The sequence below is a fragment of the Notolepis coatsorum genome (assembly GCF_963971535.1).
Source record: "Notolepis coatsorum genome assembly, chromosome: 14".
In the NCBI taxonomy this organism is placed as follows: Eukaryota; Metazoa; Chordata; class Actinopteri; order Aulopiformes; family Paralepididae; genus Notolepis; species Notolepis coatsorum.
The window spans coordinates 61355216-61382188 of record NC_140178.1 but is presented as its reverse complement, the minus strand read 5'-3'; the positions used below and the strand labels follow the sequence as shown (position 1 = coordinate 61382188).

The window sequence follows — 26973 nt, the reverse complement described above, 5'->3', positions numbered from 1 at the left end:
GGTCCTCAATGAGTATAACAATTACACAAAACATTAGCTTTATATCAGCTTTTCTGAAAGAAATGGTTTCTTTATACATAGTCCTATATATATAATTTGAAATAAAAAAATACCATGTTCCTTAGTCCTGTATTATGATCAAACAATTACACAAAAATGCATCCTATATAGACTCATATGCCAAAACATTCAGAAATACCCAAATGATGCGAGTTTGTTTTTTTATGACATGCACAACTACAAGCTTTTAAGAACACTGACATAACCGCTGAATATCACTGAAATCCAAGTTAATGTATATCTTAGAAGTTCTTTGTTTCATCGTACAAACAGCCAAAGCTGTCATGTATGTTGTGTATGTCATAAATGTCGATATGAATTGAAAATGGGGGACCCTGATGTAACCAAGACAAACGTCTTTCTCTGGTCTGCATTCCCTTAACAATTGTGTGTATTGCGCCAAAGGGAACACAGTTTCTTGAGTCTGGCGTTGTTGTACTTTATCTATTTAGTGTTACTTTTGGGAGTAGTGGGGGAGAAATGAATGAATGAAAATTGTTAAGGGGATGCAGACCAGAGAAAGACTTTCGTCTTGTTTACATCAGGGTCCCCCATTTTCAATTCATATCGACATTTATGACATACGTAACACAACATACATGACATTAGGGACTAATAAGAACGAGCCACCTCGGAAGAAGACGGCCGCTGCTGCTGAAACCACCGCCTCGCTGGCTCTTCCGCTTCACAGCGCGGCAGCGGGCGATAAGGGGGCGTGCTAGCCGCGGTCACGTGGGCTTAGTGTCCAATCAGAGGAACCCGGAAACCGAACTGCGTTGTATTTGGCATAGACGCCGCGTGTTCAGCCAGGAGGGGATCTGGGGGAGATAGTGTGAATCTCTGTGTGTTACACTATCCCAGTAGTCTTGCATAGACATACTGTACCTCTCTCCACACTACATTAGCGCTGTGCCAGCTCCAGAGAGAAGTCTGGCTGAACCTATTAAGATTCCGGTAGAAGGGAAAAACGCACCTGGCTTGTTTGTATTTCTTTAAACCAATCAGATGCTTGGAGGTGCTAAACCCAGGATGCAGCCACGGTGCCCTTGCAAAATAGTGTCGCAGATAAGCGGAAGGGGATGATAATTCTGACTGAAATAGTTGGCCAATGGCATGCACCAACAATCTCATGGCGCCAATCCAGACTACTGTCCCAGTAAAACTCCTAGCTGTCAGGTGAAAAGAAGTAGAGTAGCACAACAACCAGGAGGGAATTGGCATAATGACTAAATTGGGGGATGGGAGAAGAGAAAACAATGTAGAGCTATTCAACATGTATTCACTTATTTTATTCATGTATTTATTGAAAAATACCACTTACAGAAACTTTAACCTAAACAAGGGAATGAATTGTATCTCAAGCCAAGCATTGTCAAAAACGTTGCCTCAGTATCTTTTTTTACTCTATGGCCATGGTCAGCTTATGCCACTAGGGGGCCCTTGGGGACAGGCACAAGAAGGGGGTCCAGGGGCACAGTGGTTAGCACTGTTGCCTCGCAGTAAGAAGGTAATTTCTGTGTGGAGTTTACATCACTAAATCAGCTGGATAGGCTCCAGTATGTTCAGAACTCTGCCGCCAGAGTTCTCACCCGCACCAAACCCTGGCAGAACATCAGCCCCACCCTCATACACCTTCACTGGCTTCCTGTAAAATATTGTGTCACCTTCAAGATCCTCCTGCTCACATATAAATCCCTACACACCACTGCCCCTCAATACCTATCCGACCTTCTCCACACCCCCTCCCGGAATCTCTGCTCCTCTGACACAGGCTTACTTACCATCCCACAAGCCAGGTTGTGGACCTTTTAGTGTCGCTGCCCCCACCCTTTGGAACTCCCTCCTCATGGACATCCGAAATGCTAATTCTCTTGTCCACTTTAAAAACCTGCTGAAGACCCATCTCTTCACCCAAACCTATGATCTCTGATGCACCTGAGCATCCTATTCATTCTGTTCATTCTATTTTGTTTTGTTCTCTTTTTGTTCTGTTTTGTTTGCGCTGTTCTGTTTTGTATTTTGTTTCTTAGTTTAGGTCACCGTTATCCTCTCCCCTCCCCCTTTTTATTGTAAAACGCCTTGGGTACGTGAAAGGTGCTATATAAATTCAAGCCATTATTATTATTACATGCTCTCCCTGTGTTTGCTTGGGTTTCCTTTGTTTTTTGTGTGTCTGACTTCAACACAAACAAGCAAAACAAACAAACCAATACTGCATTTTCTCCCACACCATAAAAAGACATGCATGCTAGGTACAGTACATACTCCTGCCATTAACCAAGGCACTGCAGTATTACAATTGGAGTTGGTCCATCCATGGGCACTAGTCTGCACCTGAGACGTAGAGGAACGGAGATGTGAAACTCCCTGGCTACTTCTGTCACCACCTTAAACTAGTAAAAGTAGAGGAGGCTTATTTGATTGAACAACAGATTTGCTGTGTTTAGGCTCTTAGAAACATTTTAAACTCAGAATGTCATTCAGCGGATCTTTTTAAAAGGGATTTTTGTTATATTTTGGGTGATGACGTATTCTACCTTTTTTGACGATTTACTGACAACAACGGTTAACGATTTGGCTAGTTTTTACATCAAATTGAGATATTTTTTTATTGAAATTCCTGGTATTTAAGCAGTTGATTGCTGCAAGTCAGTTTCGTTAATGACATGAATGACGTGGTGTTGAGTTTTCAGTGAGGACATCGCACCTCTTCCTAACCTCTTTGGCTGCACTGTGGCTGCCCTCTGCTCCTAAAAAAGGAAGAAAGAAAACAGCTCTGGAATACTCATTGGCTTTTTGATGATCAGAATCTGACTAAATTAGGGCCCATGTACTTTAGAATAGAATAGAATAAAATAGAATATAATAGAAATACTTTATTCATCCCGAGGGAAATTTGGCATTAAACAGTATGCTGGAGTCCCTTTCAATTAAAATCATGCATGCATGGGCTGGGCACATATTCCAATTATAGTGAGTGAGAATCTACAGACAAACCTGGGGCACTGAGACCTTTGGTGAACATTCTCCATTCTCTTTGGATCAAATAACAAACTCAGCAAGGCCAACGGCTTCTCTGTTACAGTGGGTGACAATATTGTCACAAGGAAAAATAAAATTACCTGCCTGGGTTCCATCCTAGAGGCAAATCTTTCCTGTGACAAAATGTCAACCAATGTAATCAAAAAAGTCAACTGTGATGGAAATGTTATCTATGTCCATCTGTGTTTAAATCTCTGTACAGCTTGACTAGTCAACTAGTATAACAGCTCAGACACTAGGAGACAGTCTGACTGTCTCTTTCACAACGACCAAGGTTATGAGCATTTGGCCTCTGGTGTGAAAGACATAACAATAACACCGCCTAGCCAAGGCTTGTTTATTCATTTCTTCCCTTTGGGCAGATTTTGTTGTTTTGTTTCCTCGCGGAAAAAAATCTAATCTACGAATTCCAATCTGGCTTCAGAACATCCCACTCCACTGACACATGCCTTCTCTATTTAAACGACCACATCAAACAAGAGGTGGATGCGGGCAAATACTGCGGCATGGTCATGCTGGACCTACAATTTGCTGATGACACAGTAGTGGTGGGCCTGATCTCTGCCAACGACGAGAGGGCCTACCTGGAAGAGGTAGAGAATCTGTCACAGTGGTGTCAGGAGAACTGCCTCTCCCTGAACGTCAGCAAAACAAAAGAGATGATTGTGGACTTCAGGAGGTCGGGGGTCAAGGACTACAGCCCCCTCAGCATCGACGGGGCACCGGTTGAGAGAGTGAACAGTTTCTTTTTTTTAAACTTTGACCAGTCACCTGGTTCTTTTAGCGTTTATCGCTTTTTCTTCGCATTCATACTTGGTCAAGTTCGACCGACAGAAGCAGGCTGAAAGGGTTCAGATGGGGGGGAGAGACACTCTGGGAAAGGCACGGCTGCCGTCCGGGATTCGAACGCGCTCAGCCCCAGATCCGCGCGAGCGCGGTTGTCCACGGCGCTGAAATAGCACTCGCGGTACGTGGTGAGCTACTGGAGCTCCCCGAGAGTGAACAGTTTCAAGTACCTCGGAGCCCACATATCCGAGGACTTGACATGGACCACACACATTGACAGTGTTGTGAAGAAGGCACGACAACGCCTCTACTTCCTCAGGCGCCTAAGGAAATTCCAAGTCAGTCAGAAGATCCTTAGGAACTTCTACTCATGTACAATCGAGAGCATCCTGACTGGCAACATCACCTCCTGGTTTGGGAATAGCACTGCACAAGACCGTAGCAGACTACAAAGAGTGACACGTTCAGCCGAACGCACAATTGGAGGGGGGCTTCCCACCCTCCAGAACATTTACAACAAGCGGTGCAGGGGGAAGGCTAAGAGAATCATCAAGGACTCCAGCCACCCGAACAACTGCCTCTTTGAACTGCTGCGGTCAGGCAAGCGATACCGGAGTCTTAAGGCGAGCACAGAAAGACTCAGAAGGAGCTTCTATCCCCAGGCCATCAGGCTGCTCAACGACCAATAAACACTATGCAGCAACCATCAAATGCACACAGCACACACATCCACACGCACACACTCACTTTAAACGGGCAACTCACTGCAGCACCCACTTTACACACTTTAGAACACCTAAACACACTTTACACTTTATATTTATATTTATTGGTAAAGGATTTGCACTACAACTCGCACACCTTACTGTAAATTGTACCTAAATTGTACCTCACACCATTCTGATTGACAAGCTAAAAGCAATTGGTTTTGATAGTCTATCAGTGAGCTGGATGCAATCCTACCTGGAGGGGAGAGAGCAGATGGTGGAGGTAAACGGTACCCTATCCCCCCCCCCCCCCCCTCACAGTAAGCTGTGGTGTTCCACAAGGAAGCATACTAGGTCCGCTACTGTTCCTAATTTATGCAAATGACATGTCGTCAGCTTGTGACTGCAACTTCTTCCTGTTTGCGGACGACTCAGCCCTGCTGGTCTCTGACAAGAACAAGTTACAGGTTGAAAAAACCCTCAGCTCAGAACTAGGCAAAATCTGCATATGGCTCGCTGATAACAAACTATCATTACACATGGGCAAAACAGAGTCCATTCTCTTCGGTACAAATAACAAACTCAGCAAGACCGACGGCTTCTCAGTTACAGTGGGTGACAATATTGTCAGAAGGAAAGAAGATATTACCTACCTGGGTTCCATCCTAGAGGCAAATCTTTCCTGTGACAAAATGGCATCCAATGTAATAAAAAAAGTCAACCAACAAACTCGATTCTTGTACCGGATCTTCCCACTGGTAAACAAGAATACCCTGAAGACTCTGGCAGGAGCACTCATTCAAGGGTACTACGGCTATGCTTGCACCTCATGGTACCAAAGCACCTCAAAGGCGCTAAAAACAAAATTACAAACATCTCAAAACAAACTGGTCAGACTACTGCTTGACCTTACTCCTAGAACCCACCTCACCCCTGCCCACTTTGACAACCTAGGATGGCTTAGAGTAGACGACAAGTACAGCAACTTGCAATGGGCCTGGTCTACAAGATACACTACACGACCAAGGTACCCATGTACATGTCAAAATACTTCCCAAAGGTCAGTGAATACCACGATCACAACACCAGAGGGAGCTCCACAAATCATGTTAAACCCAGATTCGGCTCAAACAAGGGACTAAACACGTTTCGCAATTATGCCACATCAATGTGGAACGCCCTACCCAAAGCTGTAAAGGAATGTGAATCACTACCCACTTTCAAAAACACTCTCAAAAAACACCTACGGGAGACTGCAATTCGAAACTGGCCCCTGTAAATGTCCTAACACAACCCCCTCCAATGTACAGTAAATTACCAAGTATGGTCTTGTCAATATTCCAATGTACAGTTTTGCTTGTACAGTTGTACAGTGTCCCCCACCCACCCCTCCTACCCAACCTCCCCCCCCCCCACCCACCCAACCACCTCCAATGTACAGTCCCCCCCACCCCCCCCCCCCCCCACCTACCCAACCTCCTCCAATGTACAGTTTCTACGTCAAATGTATATACTCTTTTTTCTGAACTCTTTTCGTATCACAAACAGTACTGTATTTGCAAATCTGGTATGTCATAAATGTATAGATGTAGCAGTACTGTCTATCTGTATGTCATGTATGTCATATATGATATATGTTACAATGAATTGAAAATGGGGGACCCTGATGTAAACAAGACGAAAGTCTTTCTCTGGTCTGCATCCCCTTAACAATTGTATGTATTGAGCTGTACTGTACTGTACCCATTCTGCAATCTGTTAATAAAGTTTTCAATCAATCAATCAATTCTGTCATATCTGGATGTCTAATGTACATAATTTCAATTATGTATTTAATCTGTGTCTGACCAGACCTCTTGGTCACTTTCTGGTCAGACGCTTGTGTGTACACATGTGTGTATCTCTATAAACTGATCTCTGCGGAAGCACAGATATTAAACCATGTTCTATGTTTTTATAAACAAATGACTCAATCTAATTTCTACAGTTCACTGTCGATGGCTCATTTTAAGCATTCCACAACACAACCAACATACAAGATTCTTGTACCGGATCTCCTCTCTGGTAAACAAGAATACCTTGAAGACTCTAGCAGGAGCACTCATTCAAGGGTACTACGACTATGCTTGCACCTCAAAGGCCCTAAAACAAGACTACAAACATCTCAAAACAAACTGGTCAGACTACTGCTTGACCTTACTCCTAAAACCCACCTCACCCCCTGCCCATTTTGACAACCTAGGATGAGTAGACGACAGAGTACAGCAACTTGCAATGGGCCTGGTCTTCAAATTACACTACACCACTAAGATACCCATGTACATGTCGAAATACTTCCCAAAAGGTCAGTGAATTCCACGACCACAACACCAGAGGGAGTTCCACAAATCATGTTCAACCCAGATTCGGTTCAAACAAGGGACTAAACACGTTTCGCAATTATGCCACAACAATTTCAAATATGCCAGTTTCGAGTTGCAGCCTCCCATATGTGCTCTTTGAGAGCTCACTTTGATTGCGCCGCCGGTAAAGCTGAAGCCTTGCTAACCGTCTTCTTAGATGACGCACACTAATGTGTATTATTATCTGTAACAGCAAGGCATAAAGCTATTTCAGCCTGTGTCAGGCCTGCGGCATGGTCATGCTGGACCTACAAAAGGCCTTCGACACTGTCAATCACACCATTCTGATTGACAAGCTAAAAGCAAAAAGCAAAAAAGCAAACCTACCCAACCTCCTCCAATGTACAGTTTCTGCGTCAAATTATACTCTTTTCTGGACTCTTTTCGTATCACAAACAGTATTGTATTTGCAAATCTGGTATGTCATAAATGTATAGATGTAGCAGTACTGTCTATCTGTATGTCATGTATCTGTCATATTCTATGATGAATTGAAAATGGGGGACCCGGCCTGATGTAAACAAGACGAAAGTCTTTCTCTGGTCTGCATCCCCTTAACAATTGTATGTATTGAGCTGTACTGTACTGTACCCGTTCTGCAATCTGTTAATAAAGTTTTCAATCAATCAATGATTGAATATGTGACGCGGTGATCAATATCCTCCTGCTCCTCTGACATTGCTACACTGAATGTTTCCTGCAGTGATTTAATGTAACTATAGACTATAGTTTCGTTTTCTCGAGATCTCGGGGAAATTATCCCGTTATCTCGGGGAAACAACATTTGTTATTTCGAGATAATGACAAAAATAACTCGAGATTTGCCCAGTATACGTAACATGATGGCCCCGTAGTAATGAGTAAAACAACACAATAGTTTGTTTTGTATGTCGCCACAGTTACTACCACGAATGTACTTGCAGTTAGATATGTAAATGAGGAGTGCGCTCATAAACCAAAACAGCAGATGCACAGATTTGACTACATACCCAGACGCACCGGAAGTTATAGCTGCAAGGATGCCTCTGCCTGTGCAGGTCTTCAACTTTCAGGTAAAGGTGGCCTTATTTATCAGTGTTTTTTTTTTCTTATGTATTAATCAGAACAAGAGTTCATAAGTGAACACGGCGCCTTCACCCCCACGACAATTGAAAAAAAACTGAAACAAGCCACTCACAAATCTTAGTCATCGTTAGCTAATGCTAGCTAATGTTACCAGTGGCTATAACATGCTAACTTCGGCTCAGCTGCAAGTTCAAAGTTAGCTAACCGAAGCCACACAGAAAAGTGCTTGCATACGATGAACAATGCAAGCACGCTTTTTATGATGATACGCTTGACATGTTAAGTTAACCAGAAGACAATGGCTAAGCAAGTTATTAGTTAGCTTAAGCTGGCTAGTTTAGCTGTTGTGATCAATGATAGCCGACTAACGGTTTGATTGATTGAAAATTGTATTCAGATTACAGAATGGGTACAGTACAGCTCAATATACACAATTGTTAATGGGATGCAGACCAGAGAAAGACTTTCGTCTTGTTTACATCAGGGTCCCCCATTTTCAATTCTTCATAACATATATGACATACAGATAGACAGTACTGCTACATCTATACATTTATGACATACCAGATTTACAAATACAGTACTGTTTGTGATACAAAAATAGTCTAGAGTATACATTTGACAAGGAAACTGTATTAGAGGAGGTGGGGTGGGGGGGAACTGTAGTCTTGTGTATTATTGGGTTAGGACATTTACTGTACATTGGAAGGGGTTGGGTTAGGACATTTACAGGGGCCAGTTTCGAATAGCAGTCTCCCATAGGTGCTCTTTGAGAGTGGTTTTGAAAGTGGGTAGTGATTCACATTCCTTTACAGCTGTGGGGTAGGGCGTCCACATTGATGTGGCATTAGGGCTCGAAATTAACATTTTTACTTGGTAGCACTGGTGCTTCCAACTTCAAAAATTTGGGAGCACCAGCAAAAATGTAGGAGCACCCACCAAAATGTAAGGAGCACCAACAATATATACCGGTATGTAATATATTATTTTTATTGATAAAAAAACGACAATATAACAGTACTGTAATGCAGTAAAACAGTGAAAGTAGCCTTAAACTATAGTATAGTGTAGACCTAGTTAGGGGTGGGAATCACCAGTTTCATCACGATACGATACAATATCGATTCTTTGGACAACGATACGATATTTGCCGATATCACTTCGATTCAGGTGCCTGCGATCGATATGAGATGATATTATATGACCATTTAACACAATCCGTAACATTTAGATCAACTCAAAAAAGGCAACGGAAATATCATTTGACATTTTTATTTTTGAGCTCTTCCAGACATTTAAAATCTATTGTTTTTAATACAAATAGACCTCCTGTTCACTGTAAAGTGCCACGTTTTAATATATTGAGCTTTAAACTTTTAAGTAATTTTTTTTGGAACTCACAACACGCCAACCTAAAACCCCTTCCTCTCCCAAACCGTTCCTGCAATTGTTTTATGTTGCATGATGATCATGAATACATTTATTATGTATTGTATTTTTTATGTTTAAATATCAACATTATCTGTCCATCCTCAGTACATTTACTATAAATATACTATACTTCATCTGGGCCCTCATTTATCAACAATTCTTAGAAAGTGTTCTATTTTCGTTCTTAACACTTTCAGTGCCCAGCAGGGGGGGCACATTTAGTGCTTTAATGCCCACCATCCACTTCAATGTTAGCATTAATATCGCCTAATCTATGTTTTAAATTATGGCTATGTGTCTAATCTGCCCGTCGCATTATCAATGACTCATTGCCAGTCAACATTGTCGAAGCGGATTGTTTTTTTATCGGTTAATTTCCGTTTTATAGCATTTTGAAAAGCCCAGATGGTATCCAAATGGATTATTCCAATTCCTGATCGCCATTCCAAAAATCTATCCTTTTATTGATCCCACGCGTATACTGTAAAACACATATTACACGCTGTGCTGAGGGTCCAGAATTAATCTGATCGGCTCTGGTTACATGCGTGAGAAGTCCAAGTCCAAGTCCAATCCAAAATGGTACATTACTGGGAGATGATAGGGGGCGCTTTTTTCACATCTGAGCGCCTGGCGGGGCAGGATTACCAACGGTCGACTCGGTTGATGAAATATGAATTCAGATCGCTAATAAAAAAAATAAAACGAGAATTCTCGTGATGGGCATTCAACCCGCGGGCTGATAACCCGAGCTATCTCGTGATGGGCATTCAAAGTGTTAAGCACAGAATTTACGGGATTTATCACACGTGCGTACACAGGTTCTATGCACACTCCGTGTTGATAAATACCATTTGTTCTACGCTCCACGCTCATGCACGATTTTAAGTATTTGCATATAGAACCGCCAGTAATTACGGTAATGAAACACCCCCATGAAATGTGGAAAAGTGGACTAAGCCGAGCGAAGCGTGTTATGGGAGAAATACGCGACAGGCTGTGTCGGATATGATATCTATTAACTTCCTAAAGACCATTGCTGCCTGGGCAGCGCAAACACTAATAAAGACCGTTAACCACTGTTTGCCATTGGTGTCATTAATAACCATGCTGGAATATGACTTTTCTTCGTTTCGTTCGATTAATACCCAGGGATTAAAGTTCTCCGTCAATTTGATTCCAAATCGCGACGGATTTTCCGTAAATGTTCTACCTGCATATGATTTGTAGAGGCATACAATCTATTTTGATGTCGGTATTAGGTAGCCTATATAAACAATAATACGAGAGCATATACAAGAACAATGAATCTCACTGCCATGTAGCCTACGCCATGTGTAGCCTGCCTATATGTGATCAATAAAAACTAGAACTTGAATTCCATCATGTCTGTGTGCGGGAGCTCACAAGGCTGTTGTTACAATGTAAATAAAAACGTGCACTGAAAAGTTACAGTATGTAGTTGGTTGATTATTTGTATGACAGTCAGTAAACCCTTGCAAAAAGTATCAGTTTTATTTAATGAATTGAAAACATCCCGGCATGCAGCAACGACATGTATCAGGCAAATGCGCATCGCAACATTGACTGAGTGGAATCCCTTTCTATTCACATAACTGCATTTGTGATGGAGCTTTGACAGCTACATGGGTGGTACATAGGGCTGGGCGATATGGCCTAAATATGATATCACGATATTTTCTGACCTTTCGGCGATACACGATACACATCACGATGTTTTTCTTTTTTTCCCCAAACAATTCATTATGAGGCTTACCAAGAATGTATTTGAGTTTGCAAGCTAACATTAAAGACAAAATAAAATACCCATGCATTTAGCATTTTTATATTATATATTAGATTTAGATTATTGGATTAGATTATATATTGCATATATTTAGCAATGAGATATTATATGATTTAGATATGAAATATGATTAATTGAAAATGGGGGACCCTGATGTAAACAATAGGGGTGCACCGATATATCGGTCGGGTATCGGTATCGGCCGATAAGTGCCTTGTTGACTGCTATCGGCCGATAAGCTGAAATGTGCCGATAGCAGTCGCCGATAACATTTACATTTACATTTACATTTAGTCATTTAGCTGACGCTTTTATCCAAAGCGACTTACAAGTTCTGTACGACAAGCCATCAGGAAGAGCACAACTCTATCAGCTGAGTAACAATGTTCATCAAAGTGTTGAGTGCTACAGTGTAGGTTAGTTTATTAGGACAAGTGCATGACCGTATGGTTAGTTAGGGTTAGATTTTTTTTTTTTTTTTTTTTTATTCAGATAATGGTTGAAGAAGTGAGTCTTTAGTCGACGGCGAAAGATTGGACGTGTTTCGGCTGTCCTAACTGGGGTGGGTAGTTCATTCCACCATTGTGGGGCAAGGACTGAGAATAGGCGACTTCTCTTTGATGACCCTCCCGGAGCTTGGATAGGAGTAGGTCTGAGGCGGCCAGAAGATGCAGAGCGTAGGGGTCTTGAGGGTGTGTAGTTAGAGACCATTGACCGGAGGTAGGCGGGAGCAGTTCCCTTTGCCGCACGGTATGCTAGGTCAAGGGCCTTGAAGCGGATTCGTGCAGCAATGGGGAGCCAGTGCAGGTCCCTAAGAAGTGGGGTGACATGGGCCGACTTCGGTAGGTTTGAGATCAGGCGGGCCGCTGCGTTCTGAATGAGTTGAAGAGGCTTAGTGGCAGTGGCCGGGAGGCCAGCGAGCAGTGCGTTGCAGTAGTCGAGGCGGGAGATGACTGTTGATTGGACGAGGAGTTGGGTGGCTTCTTTTGTCAGGAAGGGGCGTATCCTTCTGACGTTGCTCAGGAGGAATCGGCAGGTTCTGGTTGTCGCTGCGATGTGAGCAGAGAAGTTCAACTGGTCGTCGAGGACAACACCAAGGTTCTTGGCGGTCGGGGACGCGGTCACAGCTGCATTCTCGACTGTGATGGAAAGGTCGGTCAGGGGGGAGGATTTGGCCGGCAGGTGGAGCAATTCTGTTTTGCTTAGGTTCAGTTTGAGGTGGTTGGTCGTCATCCAGGCGGAGATGTCGGACAGACAGGCCGAGATCCGCTCAGAGACGTGGATATCTGAGGGAGGGAAGGAGAGGAAGAGTTGAGTATCGTCGGCATAACAGTGGTAGGAGAAGCCATGAGACGTGATAATGTTACCCAGTGATTTAGTGTAGAGGGAGAAGAGAAGGGGTCCTAAAACCGAGCCCTGGGGGACACGATAAATAACCATCAATTTGTGTAGCGTCAAAAGGCAAAAAAAAAAATTCACTCGCGACCTACCTGCACAACGCCCGCCGTCCCCCACACACACACAAGCTACTGCATCAAAGTTACTACTAGTTATGATTAACAAGGCATTCGTTTTGTGGCATTAACTTATATAGTTAGTGTTACACGGACAATAACATCAGCATATTATTTACCCGAACGTAGCAAGCGTTCATACTAGCTCAGTTCCTTCCGTTGCTCACGGAGCCCTGAGTTTTACCCATTCTGCAATCTGTTAATAACGTTTTCAATCAGACACATGTATAGAAAGGCTTTGTTTTATTATAACATTAGTTGCAGTAAAATCATTATGCCTCATTTAAGTCATCCTGTGGAGCTAAAAGCTAAACGTCAGCCGCGGCGTGTTCTAGAAATCCTCTCGTCAACTCAAAATCAATGGCGGACGAAAGCCGAAGTAAAAAATGTATACGGCTTGCCGATTGGTGGTAACAGCAGAGGCGGGTGCAAGCGGTGTGTGACGTAATTGGCAGAATCGACTGTCAATCAAAATGTCATTGGTTGAGACAATAGTATCTCGCTGCAGCCCAGCAGGTAGACCATGCTGGGAGAACTAGTATCTAGCTGCAGCCCTGCAGAACATACTGGGAGAGAGATAGTGCTATTTCTTGATGTTTCCTTTTTTTAAGTAAGTAAAGAGGCCTATGTTCATATCGGTGAGCACAATTTGTAAGACAAATATACAGTAGTTTCATAAAAAAAAATAAAAAAATTACAAAAAAAAAATATTACAAAAAAAAAATTATATTTAAATAAAATTTAAAAAAAATATTTTGCCACAAAAATCGGTATCGGTATCGGCCGATTGTGTTAGTTGAACAATCGGTATCGGTATCGGTGGCAAATTTTCATATCGGTGCATCCCTAGTAAACAATACTAAAGTCTTTCTCTGGTCTGCATCCCCTTAACAATTGTATGTGAAACGGAGGGCTAGGGCCTCCACAGGGTGCGTTTGATGGAACTGGCGGACACTATGGGGTTGTAACACCCGTTAAAGAATTACACAGAGGCGTGCTGCAGTTACTGGTTGTTATTTGATAATTTCCAGGTGTGGTTGTCTACAGAGGAATACAATACAGTATACATTAATAACACAGTAGTGATGTACATAAACAGAATATCCCTTAGTAGTATAGTGCAAATAGTAACTAGAGCATTCACTTAACCAGAGTTAATATACATAACCTACATAAACTATGCAGGGAATACTCCTTCAGTGCATGTAAACAGTATAGGTAGGTGGACTGTAAACCAGGGGTAAGATACATTCAGTTCACTAGGGGTAATGAGTGAGTTATAGCTTAGGCTAGCTAACGTGCGTCTAAGCTAGCCACGCAGTGCAGCAGCATATCATAGGAGGGGGAACGTAGGTTGGCTAACGTGTAGCTAAGCTAACGGCGCAGTGTTTCAATAGCGGGGGGAATGACGTCAACAGGAATGGATCAGCGGGGACACACTAAGTACAGAGTAAACTGAATGAACGAACTAAATGCAGGTACAGTACTCACGTTCATTGACGCACACGTTATCCCAAGGGGACAGGGTAAACTACTACAGCACGTCGTTAGACGATAACACTGAGACCGGCTCGCTCACGTTAAAGGGGAGGAACTCTTAGAGGACCGGTACAGAACAAAGTAGTCGTCAGACAATAACACTGAGACCAGCTCGCTCTCATTAAAGGGGAGGAACTCTTAAAGGGTCAGTTCAGAACAAAGTAGTCGTCAGACAATAACACTGAGACCAGCTCGCTCTCATTAAAGGGGAGGAACTCTTAAAGGGTCAGTTCAGAACAAAGTAGTCTTATTAGCAGGGCTTTCCTACAGTATGTATTGAGCTGTACTGTACCCATTCTGCAATATGTTAATAAAGTTTTAAATCAATCAATCAATCAATCAATCAATCAATAGCATTTTTATGAAACTACTGTATATTTGTATGTCTCTAAATGTTTTGATGAATTGAAAATGGAGGACCCTTATGTAAAAAAGCCGAAAGTCTTTTTCTGGTCTTCCACCTCCAGTCAGTCCACTGACTGTTGTTGTATTGAGCTGTACTGTATTGTACCCATTCTGCAATTGTTAATAACGTTTTCATTCATTCAATCGTTCAGCCGGCAACAGAATAATTTTGATTGACAGTCGAGTCTGCCAATTATATCACACCGCTTGCACCCGCCCTGCTGTTCTTAGCACCAATCGGCAAGCGCTATGAGTTTTTTACTTTCCGCTCTGTCCGCCATTGATTTTGACGAGAGCTCAGCTCAACGACAACAACAACAGCTCCCGCGGCCGACGAGTGATTACCAGCGCACCGCAGCATGACTTAAACGAGGCATAATGATTTTACTGCAACGGATGTTATAATAAAAGCCTTTCCATACATCTGTCTGATTGAAAACTTTATTAACACTTTCTTCGCCAGGCTTATGTACATCATTATACCCCTCTCTGCCAGCTCTATTTGTCTATGGTGAAGTTCCCCTTCTTTGCAGGGCTATAACCTTTTAAATTGTATTGCTAAATTGACATTACTATGGCCCATTCAACGTCAATTATCTATCGTTCAGGACGTAGGAACGTTATACTTTTTCATTCACATATTCATACTAAAATACGGTCTAAAGTATAAGTATGTTTTTATCGTTTTCTGCAGCTTTCTCCAGAACGTGATTTATAGCCCTAAATGCATTATATTGATGATCAAATACAGTTTGATAGCGATCTGCGCGAGATAAAAAATTTCAAATGGACGTGCTTCTAGAAGTTACTACTTATCATCTGATGTTGACCGGATGGGGGGGGGGTCGTTTATAATTCCGTGGCCAATGTTAGATGATTCATCTAGTGTGGGTGATATGATCATTAGAGCAGTTAGTATCGAACACGTTAAAAAAAAACGCTAAAACTCACTGTAGCTTCCTCGTAGCATTGGGCGATGAGCGTGGAGCAGAAATATTCCTATTATGGGATGTTGAAATATGCGATCTATCTCCAGGTTGTATAATAGTATATACGTCCAAATCATGTTGTTTATCGAGTTATTGGTAACGGATTGCTATCCATTGTGTCTAGCTCGAGTCCCGGGACTATTAGCGAGTGATCGGACCGAATTGGAATGAGCACCAGCTTCCGTTTCCGGTTTCCGGTTTGGGCGATCCGCCGATCGGCCACCAGATGGCGCTCTTGAACCGTTGGAGAGTTGAGAGGGGATCAACAGTAGATCTCAAGTCTCCGGGGGAGAAATATGATTGCGATCACAGATTTTTGAAATATTGATCTCAATGACGTGTTACGGCGTCATTGGCAGAATTAGCATGGCGGGGAATGACGAGTTTAGGCGTCTCTGGCAGAGAAAGTGTTAACAGACCGCAGAATGGGCACGCACAACTCAGCACGGGCTGAGATATGAACAGTAATGTTTGTTATCTATGTTGTCATCGGACGTTGCTATGTTTGGGTAAATACGCTGATGTTATTGAACATGTAACTATTAGGGGTGCACCGATGTATCGGTCGGGTATCGGTATCGGCCGATAAGTGCCTTGTTGACTGCAATCGGCCTATCGGCCGATAAGCTCGAATGTGCCGATGGCAGTAGTTGATAAATATCCATCAATTTGTGTAGCGTCAAGACAAAAAAAAGTTCACTTGCGACCTGCACAACGCCGTCCCCAGTCCCCCCCACAGTGCCCACACACACACACACACAAGCTACTGCATCAAAGTTACTACTTATGATTAACAAGGCATTCGTTTTGTGGCATTAACGTTATATAGTTAGTGTTACACGTTCAATAACATCAGCATATTATTTACCCGAACGTAGCAAGCGTTCATACTAGGGATGCCCCGATCGATCGGCCACCGATCGTTATCGGCCGATATTCAGTATAAATATGCGATCGGGGAATTCCGATAATGAGTCATATTCGCCGATCGCGGAAACTGATCAAGTGGATATCTCACTCGCTTGTCTCAGACGCACAGGACCTGCAAACTGCTCCTCCTCCCTAGCCCCGCCCGCACCCGTGTAGAGTTTGTAAACACAGAGGAGGCGGCTCCTCTGCTGAGTCTAGATAGTGCATTCGACCTGAGCTAACGTTAGCTACCTAGCTATCGTTACTGTTTTATTTTCGCCGATCGTCAAAACAGATCTCACTCGCTGAGTTCTGTCTCAGACACCGGGAGCTGCACACAGTGCTGCGCGTCTTCTGCTCCTCCTCCAGCTCCTCCCGCACGCATGTAAACACGGGTCTAGTCTAGTCTAGTGGGACGGGACCTCCATGAGCTAACGTTAGCTACCGCTACAAAATGACCCAGTCAACTATTCACTTTTAGTTTAATACATGATGAGGCATTGTCTAACTGAACGGTATCTAGCCGGCTAGCTACTGATAGCTCCTGATATCAACAAATGCTCCAGCAATAGTCTAGTTATCTAGTACTAGTGTATGTTACCTCTGTTAGCTCACGTTAGCTTAGCTCACTGTTCAAAACGAAATGTCCCATTCAACTAAATAGTTCACTGAGGCGTTGTCTTAACGTTATATTTCCGGCTAGCAGTAGCTACAGACAGCTCCTGATATCAATGTCTTATAACACTCATTCGATGCATATTCGAAGCCCGGCTTGCGTCGCAGTCATTAACGGGGATAGCTGAGGGAGTAGGGTATATCTGCAGAGCCTAGGGTAAATCTCAGAGCCGAATGTGATTTGATCAAAGCAGAGTATGTACACACAGACAGTGGAGATAGCGAGCATTTTGACTTGTTGCGTGGTGGCGATGTCTCGCAGATAATACAAGTACAAGTCTAATTATATAATATATATATTTTATAAAAAAAAAAAAAAAAAAAAAAACTTTTTATATAAAATAATTTTTAATTTCTTTTTAATCAAAAACGATCGGTATCGGATCGGTATCGGCCGATATGGCTCACGACGATCGGTGATCGGTATCGGTGGCAAAAAACGTGATCGGGGCATCCCTAGTTCATACTAGCTCAGTTCCTTCTGTTGCTCACAGAGCCCTGAGTTTTACCCATTCTGCAATCTGTTAATAACGTTTTCAATCAGACACATGTATAGAAAGGCTTTGTTTTATTATAACATTAGTTGCAGTAAAATCATTATGCCTCATTTAAGTCATCCTGCGGAGCTAAAAGTAAACGTCAGCCGCGTTGTTGTTGTTGAAAAGCTCTCGTCAACTCAAAATCAATGGCGGACAAAAGCCGAAGTAAAAAATGTATACGCGCTTGCCGATTGGTGGTAACAGCAGAGGCGGGTGCAAGCGGTGTGTGACGTAATTGGCAGAATCGACTGTCAATAAAAATTTCATTGGTTGAGACAATAGTATCTAGCTGCAGCCCAGCAGGTAGACCATGCTGGGAGAACTAGTATCTAGCTGCAGCCCTGCAGAACATACTTGGAGAGAGATGGTGCTATTTCTTGATGTTTCCTTTTTTTAAGTAAGTAAAGAGGCCTATGATCATATCGGTGAGCACAATTTGTAACACAAATATACAGTAGTTTCATAAAAAAAAAAAAAAAAAAAAAAAAAAAAGTCAAAAAAGAAATATTTAAAAAATATTAAAAAAAAATTGTTGCCACAAATATCGGAATCGGTATCGGCCGATTGTGTTAGTTGAACAAGCGGTATCGGTATCGGTGGCAAATTTTCATATCGGTGCATCCCTAGTAACTATATAACGTTAATGCCACAAAACGAATGCCTTTGTTTAGGGGTGGACGGTATAAACGGTATACAGTATAAACGGTATGAATTTGCTCTACGGTATGGATTTTGACTATACCGTGTAACCGGTAGATCAGCTCTAAAATAGCAATGACGTCATCGTCATGTAACCACAGCGCGACTATTTCAATCGCATTTGCCCCTAAAAATAGATCGAATTAGTCATAGATAATAGATATGTGCAAACTGGAAAAAGTTATTTAGGAGGCTTCGCGCAGTGGGCGCACTGGGCGTGTCAACACGCAATTGTCATTTCATAATAAACACACATCACCGCGGCGCACAGCAAGTTTCAATTTCAGTTCCTGGCATTTTTAACCAGTGGAGAAAGGTAAGAGATCTTACCTATCGTTTTTCTTATATGAATTATTCTACGTTAATAAAACATACCTGGTGATCAACTACAGTTGCTGTAAACATTATGATATGTGTGTAGTGTTATGATAACGACGGCTGCAGCGGGAGGAAGGCTGCAGCAGTGGATTTGCGAAATAGCATGCAGCTGCAGAGCCGCAGAGCCAGGGGTTCTTTCAGGTCTGGTCACAGGCCGCTCAACAGCGCCCCCCCACCCAACGGCTGAATTGCCCTGAATTGACCTGAAAGAGCCCCTGGCTCTGTGGCTCTGCAGCTACATATGCTTCTAGCAAAATCCAGCATCCAGCCCTGCTGTTTGCAATGGGAGCAGTACGGAGTCTCGACTCGGGACTTATTTTATTTGGAATATAATGACGTTATACGCAAAAGTAGCCTAGTTTTAAGTAAAAATATTATAAATCTACATGCCTTGAGGATGTCATTCTTTATATAGCCTGCCTATCAGGCAAAAAAAATTATTCTAACGGAAACACTGATACCGTGATATATACCGTTACCGTCTATGCTTCAAATTATACCGTGTGTATGGTGACTATCCAAACATACTGCAGTCACCGAGAGACTAACACGGGGAAATAATGGTACCTGCCAGACGCGCCGCTCGCCACATAACCACGGATCCAGGATACTGTGTTTGGTTAGTTTATTGTAGTTAAAAACAGTTCATATAGTATCAAAAAATAGAATGAGTCACGGTTTGATTGATCATAGTGTAGCGTACGTGCGGTCAGCAAAGTGTGACTTCCCCGTTCACCCCCTAATTGTTACTGTTCCCGAAACCCGCAGGTGAACAGCTGACTTTACTACTACGACACCACGTGACCCATTTGTGAATGACGTGATCAATGACGTGACCCTGACAACTAGGGATGCCCCGATCACGTTTTTTGTCACCGATCGTCGTGAGCCATATCGGCCGATACCGATCCGATACCGATAGTTTTTGATTAACACTTTGACTGCCTAAAAACGATTTACAACGTCTTTGCTGGCGATGCTAAAGTTGCCGGGGGACGCTGTACAGCGTCTTTATATCAATATTTCAAAAATCTGCGATCTGATCCATAATGTCCCTCCGCTGGCCTGAGAACCACCAGCAGGACCCACTGAGCTCTCTGGCGGTTCAGGAGCGCCATCTGGTGGCCGATCGCGCAACCGCTTAACAGGAAGCGCAGTAGAGGTTTTGCTGGTCGGCCCTATTACTTCCGGGCACTCGGTATTGGTTCCGGCATTCTAGCTCGTCACTCTACATAGCGATCGATTGCCAATAACTCGATAAACAACATGATTTGGACGTATATACCATTATACAAGCTGGAGATGGACCGGGTAATAATATATCCCATAATGATAAAATTTCTACTCGACGATGATCGCCCAACGGCGCGCGGAGACTGGGGTGAGTTTCAGCGTGTAACGTTACCATCTTCGATACCAACTGCTTTTATCAACATTTGACCCACATTAGATGATTGGTATAACGCTGCCCACGGAATTATAAACGCCCCCTCGCCCATCCGGTCAACATCAGATGACGTGTAGTAACTTCTAGAAGTACGTCTAGTTGGAATTTTTTATATCGCGCTGATTGCCATCAAACTGTATTTCATCATCAATATAATGCATTTGGGGCTATATATCACGTTCTGGAGAAAGTTGCAGAAAGAGATGAAAACATACTTATACATTAGACCATACTTTACTATGAATATGTGAATGAAAAAGTTTAACGTTGCTACACAATGAACAATACATATAGGACTTTGAATGGGCCCTAATAATGGATAATGTAGCAATAGAATTAAAAAAGTTATAGCCCTGCAAAGAAGGGGACTTTCTCCATAGACAAATAGCGCTGGCAATCTATGGTATATCATTAATTTAACCCATGGCAGCCAAAGTGTTAAAAAGAAATTAAAAATTATTTTATATAATTTTTTTAATAATATATATATATTATATAATTAGACTTGTACTTGTATTATCTGCGAGACATCGCCACCACGCAACAAGTCAAAATGCTCGCTATCTGCAAACAGCTCCACTGTCTGTGTGTACTCTAGTAGCTCCTCCTGATATCAACAAATGCTCCAGCAAGTCTTGTAGTGCATGTACACACAGACAGTGGAGCTGTTTGCAGATAGCGAGCAAAAGGATTCTCCGGCGCTGCAGCGGGACCCCATTGGTAACGTTAAGTGCTTTGGTCATTTCACATTCAGCAAGCCCTCAGCTCGAATACGCATTCAATCAATGTTATAAGACATTGATATCAGGAGCTATCTGTAGCTACTGCTAGCCGGCTAGATGACGTTAAGACAACTATTTAGTTCAATCGGACATTTCGTTTTGAACAGTGAATTAACGTCAGCTAACGCGAGCTAACGGAGGTATCAACATGCACTACAAGACTTGCTGGAGCATTTGTTGATATCAGGAGCTATCGGTAGCTAGCCGGCTAAATACCGTTAGACAATGCCTACTAAAAGTGAATAGTTGACTGGGTAATTTTGTTTAAACAGTAACGATAGCTAGGTAGCTAACGTTAGCTCAGGTCGAATGCACTATCTAGACTCAGCAGAGGAGGTCCGCCTCCTCTGTGTTTACAAACTCTACACGGGTACGGGCGGGGCTAGGGAGGAGGAGCAGTTTGCAGGTCCTGTGCGTCTGAGACAAGCGAGTGAGATATCCACTTGATCAGTTTCCACGATCGGCGAATATGACTAATTATCGGAATTCCCCGATCGCATATTTATACTAATTATCGGCCGATAACGATCGGTGGCCGATCGATCGGGGCATCCCTACTGACAACCCGAGTTGTGTATACCTGTCACCAACATACCGGCCCCTAATTATTACATAATCTCATTTCACAGTAATAATTACCAATACTTCAATTAATATAAAACACCACAATACAAATTTCGTTCCAATTTTTTGTCTTTTTTTTTTTCGATTTTTTTGTGCGCAAGGAGCTCATAGTTCATACATCTTGACATAAGGTCTTGATACTCTTCTTAAATCAACCAAAGTCAAGTCAATTCAAACGTCAGTCACGAAAAAGTCAAAATAATCCAAAATCATGAGAAAGAAACAAAGCCTTCATGACTGTCGACTGAAGAAGGCAAATCTTTGTCACAGGTCTATAGGGAAAGCTGCGGGTCCGCGTCTTAATCCAGACCTTTCGCACAGGTCCGATCTTGTCTGGCATCGTCTCTGTAATCCTCCCAATGATTCAGGAATTCCGTGGTGCGGAATCGTCCATTATTGAGCACTATGTCACCGGGGATGAAGTTCCGCTTGATCCTTGTTCTGTCGTTCCTGTAATTGTGGCAGGTATGTGAGATGTCTACTGTTGAGAATTGATTCCACTTCGTGGAGTACTGTCTGGAGTCCCTCCTCATCCTCTTCTCTCTATACCATCCTCCTCTCCTCTCCTCCTCCATCCTCCTCTCTCTGTCCTCTCTTCCTCCTCCTCTTGCCATCCTCTCCTCTCTTTCTCCTCCTCTCCTCCTTTCTCCATGTGCTGCTCTCTCAGCTTCTGCAAGTCGATTCTGAAACGTTTCAATGGATCCATATCTCTGAGACACCACGTCACTGAGGCTGCGTTGTTCTCTCTCCGCCTGCTCTTTCATCCTCTTCAAACTCTTCCTCAACCAACCAACACCTCCATCATTCTCTACTGAGGCTTTATGTGCTGCAGTACCAGTCTTATGCACTGGGGGAAGACCACTCCCTCCATCTTTCCAGTATGGGTTCAACTCCAGCTTATGCAGACCAGCCTGTTGGATGGCCTCTGCTTTGGCTTTCTCCTCCTCTTGTCTCTTCTTCTCCTTTTTGATCTTTTTTGACCTTTTCTTCTTCTTGGCCTGGAAGATGGTCTCCTGCTGTGTCTGATGAAGACGTTGGTCGAGCTCTGGGAGGAGCCATGTGTTCTCTCCTCTCTGAATCTTTAACTCCTGCTTGGCCTCGTCGATCACCTCCTGATGAATTTTACGTTTATACTCCATCTTATTGGTGCTGCTCGAGCTTTCAGAACTAGCTCCGAACGCTGCCATGACACTGTCGTCTCCTCCAACTGGTCCATTTACAGTCCATCCAAGCATCGTATTTAGTGATGCACAATATATCGGCCGCCGATATAATATCGGCCGATATGGCCGTTTTTTTACACATCGGTATCGGACCGATATCAAGATAGGGCCGATATTAAAAAAAAAAAAAAAAAAATTTAATTTTTTTTACATGTTTTGGCCTTAAATAGTTTCAAAATATCAGTCATTTCTGAAAATAAGTTACAAAAGTAAAAAAAATTACGCGTTTTGGAAAATAGCTCTTTATTTGATTATCATAAAAAAGTGTTTTCTATACAGAGATATCGACATCGGTAAATATCGGTATCGACCAGAACAGCAATATTAATATCGGTTATCGGTATCGGCCACAATTTTCACATCGGTGCATCACTAATCGTATTGACTGCATATGGCCCTCCATTCACACTTCGGATGACTTCCAGTGGTTCTAAGGCTCTGGGAACGTTCAGACCAATCAACATCTCCACGTCTGCATCTATCTGTGGCAGATAGACATGCTTCAGATGAGGCCATTTTTCCAGATCTTGCTGTTGTGGGATGTTACTTCGATTGACAGGCATTTGATGTTGTGCAAAGATTTTTGGTATTTTACAGTATCGGTCACTGTCCAGTCCAGCGACTTCCAAGTCAGATGTAGTGCAACTGTCAACCACCTTTTCTTGACCCATGGTATGTAGAAGGATCCTTGTTTTACTCCCAGATAGTCCCAGTTTATCCATCAGACCCATTGTGCAGAAGGACGCTGAGCTCCCTGGGTCTAGAAAGGCATAGGTTTCCACTGACCTTTGACCTGTGCTTGATTTAACCTTAACTGGTACGATGGCAAGCTTGCAATCTTGGTCACCGGCCCCAGTAAGGCCACCGGTATGGATCTCGACTAGAGTTCTGTCCACTGCTCTGTCTGAGTTTCTCCTGCCTTTCTCTGCATCTCCATTCTCCTTAGAGTGGATGTGAAGCAAACTGGGGTGTCGTGAGCCACATGTCCTGCAAAACAGACGTTCCCTGCACTCTCTGCTGATGTGCCCAGTGCACAAGCATCCAAAGCAAACTCCATTCTCCTTCAGGAACTCCATCTTCTCGCTGTGAGCTCTCCTCTCCAGTAGAGTACATGACTCCAGTGTGTGTCCACCCTCTTTGCAGAAAAGGCAAGTCTCCTCACATCCATCCTTAACTCTGTTTTCCCAATGAGCATCTCTTTCAATTGTGGAGAACGTTGTGGCAAAACTACTCCCTCTAGCCTGAAGACGAGGCACAGGTCTAGCTCTGCCACTTTCCTTGAAAGCCCCCGTCATTGGAGCGTCTTGTATGTCTCCAAATACAGGGTCTGTAGCGATTCTCGCTTCCCGCTCAATAAAAGTCACAATATCTGTGAACATAGCACGTTTGCGATGTCTTTCCTGGATGTTACATGCTTCTGTTCGCCATTTGTCCCTCAGCTTGTAGGGCAACTTCTTGATGACAGCAAGCATGTTTGCAGATGTGTTTAGGTCACATAGATTATGTACGTCTTTCATGGCATTGCAGCATCCGCGCAAGAATAGGCTGTATGCTTGTAAGGCTTTCCCATCCTCCGACTTAATAGCTGGCCATGCAAATATTTTGTCCATGTAAGCGGATGCTATGACGTGCTCATTCCCAAAGTGTTCCTGGAGTAAAGCCTTCGCCGTAGCATATCCAGTGCCATCAGTCATATGTTGACAACTTTTGACTAGTTGTTTAGGCTGCCCCCTGGTGTATTGATCCAAATAGTGCAGGCAATCAACAGCATTGTCAGTCCTCCTTTCTATAGTCTGTTCAAAGGACTGTATAAAGCCATGGTACTGCAGAGGGTCACCTTCAAATGGTTGGATGTCTCTTTTAGGCAGTGAAGCAATGCATTGCTGATGCACCAACATGGAAGTGAGGTCGTTTTGTTTTTGCATAATAGACATTATGTTGTTCTGCTCACTGCTGTTGTTCCTGGAAACAGGTTGTATGTCTTTATGCAAAGACAATGGAGGCCATGTAGTCTTTGGGACCGTGCTCTGTCTCAGTGTGAGCGCTGGGTACTCTGTAGCGTTTGAGATCATAGTCTGGGTCTGTGTGAGTGCTGAGGGCTTCTGGAGGTATTTGGCTCCGTCAGATTGCCTTTGCTTTGGTCGTGTGCCTCCAACATATGCAGGTTGTCCTCTTCCATCCTTGTGTGATACAAATGTCTCTGCATTAATGTTGAGGCCCTTTTCAAAGTAGGATTCCATTCCATCCGATTTACGAGAAGCAGCACTCCACACCCCTGACCCAGAGGTTCTCAGAATATTTAGCCTTGCTGCCGATGCAGCTATGTCCACTTTCAACTGAAGTTGTTCCTTTTGTTTCTTTATGTGAGCTTCCTGGTCTTCAAGAACATGCTTTTGTTCAAGCAACTCTTGCCGAGCCATTAAGGCGGCCATGTCGGCCTCGGCTCTGAGACGTGTGGATGCATTAGAGGAAACCTTTGATCTAGAAGATCTTGAACCATAACTCTTGCTACCATGGTTGGATATGCTGTCCCCTGGTTGAACATCCTCTTGAGCATAACGAGTACTGTGCAACTGAGGCCCTGTCACTTCCACATTTCCCACACCCCCATGCTCTCCATTTTCCTCCTCTGTAACCTCATGCTGCTGTATTTCAGTAGGCCTGATATGAGCCTCTAACTGAATTTGGAGTGATTCGACTTTATTTGCAAGAGCTTTTGCAGTGAGTTATTTTTCTCTTTTCTTTGTCCTGTTTCCCAACATTTGAATCACTCATTTTGAAAGCACAAGAAAGTTATCACAAGCCATGAGAATCCAATTCCAACGTTCAACGCATTTGCAAAACCCGCCACATATATCAGCCACAGCAAGAGAGCAGTGCAGTGCAGCACACGTCAATTGTTTGTTGTCACACACGCATGATAGAAGTTTTGCCCGGCGGGCTGCGCACACACATCCACAGCGTGTTTCAGCATAATAACAGTTAGTTAGGTAGAACCAGCTCAAAATTGTTCCAAATGAACCAACATGGGTCCACACTGCGCAACGGGTCGGGTTACATTACCGCAAATCCGTTGACGTATGCTGGCTCGGTCCGGTCCTTTGTGCGTGCGTGCGTGCGTGCGATCATCCCATTGTTTACATGCGCGTGTTGCTCCTTTGCTCCGTCCAATAATGTCTGACTTATCGGGACCTTTCGTGGATCCAATCCTTCGTTCAGTGTCGTTTTTGCTGACAAATGTATGGTGACTATCCAAACATACTGCAGTCACCGAGAGACTAACATAACCACGGATCCAGGATACTGTGTTTGGTTAGTTTATTGTAGTTAAAAACAGTTCATATAGTATCAAAAAATAGAATGAGTCACGGTTTGATTGATCATAGTGTAGCGTACGTGCGGTCAGCAAAGTGTGACTTCCCCGTTCACCCCCTCATTGTTACTGTTCCCGAAACCCGCAGGTGAACAGCTGACTTTACTACTACGACACCACGTGACCCATTTGTGAATGACGTGATCAATGACGTGACCCTGACAACCCGAGTTGTGTATACCTGTCACCAACACCGTGATATAAATTTTAGACCATACCGTCCACCCCTACCTTTGTTAATAATAAGTAGTAACTAGTGATGCACCGATGTGAAAATTGTGTCCGATACCGATATCAATATTGCTGTTCTGGCCGATACCGATATTTACCGATGTCGATATCTCTGTATAGAAAACACTTTTTTATGATAATCAAATAAAGAACTATTTTCCAAAACGCATACTTTTTTTTACTTTTGTAACTTATTTTCAGAAATTACTGATATTTTGAAACTATTTAAGGCCAAAACATGTAAAAAGATTTTTTTTATTTTTTTTATATAATATCGGCCCTATCTTGATATCGGACCGATACCGATGTGTAAAAAAACTGCCATATCGGCCGATATTATATCGGC

At 43.1% G+C, this 26973-nt stretch overlaps 1 protein-coding gene across 1 annotated transcript in view; it reads left to right on the top strand.

Annotated features, from left to right (window-relative positions):
• Nucleotides 1-7987: 7987 nt before the first annotated feature.
• The window catches only part of LOC311240235 (COP9 signalosome complex subunit 1-like), a 148888-nt gene continuing 129902 nt past the window's right edge, over nt 7988-26973 (top strand). Inside the window, exon 1 of the mRNA XM_084328784.1 lies at nt 7988-8049. Within this exon, the coding sequence (XP_084184910.1) occupies nt 8017-8049 (33 nt within the window). The 5' untranslated portion in view covers nt 7988-8016. The remainder of the gene's footprint in view (nt 8050-26973) is intronic.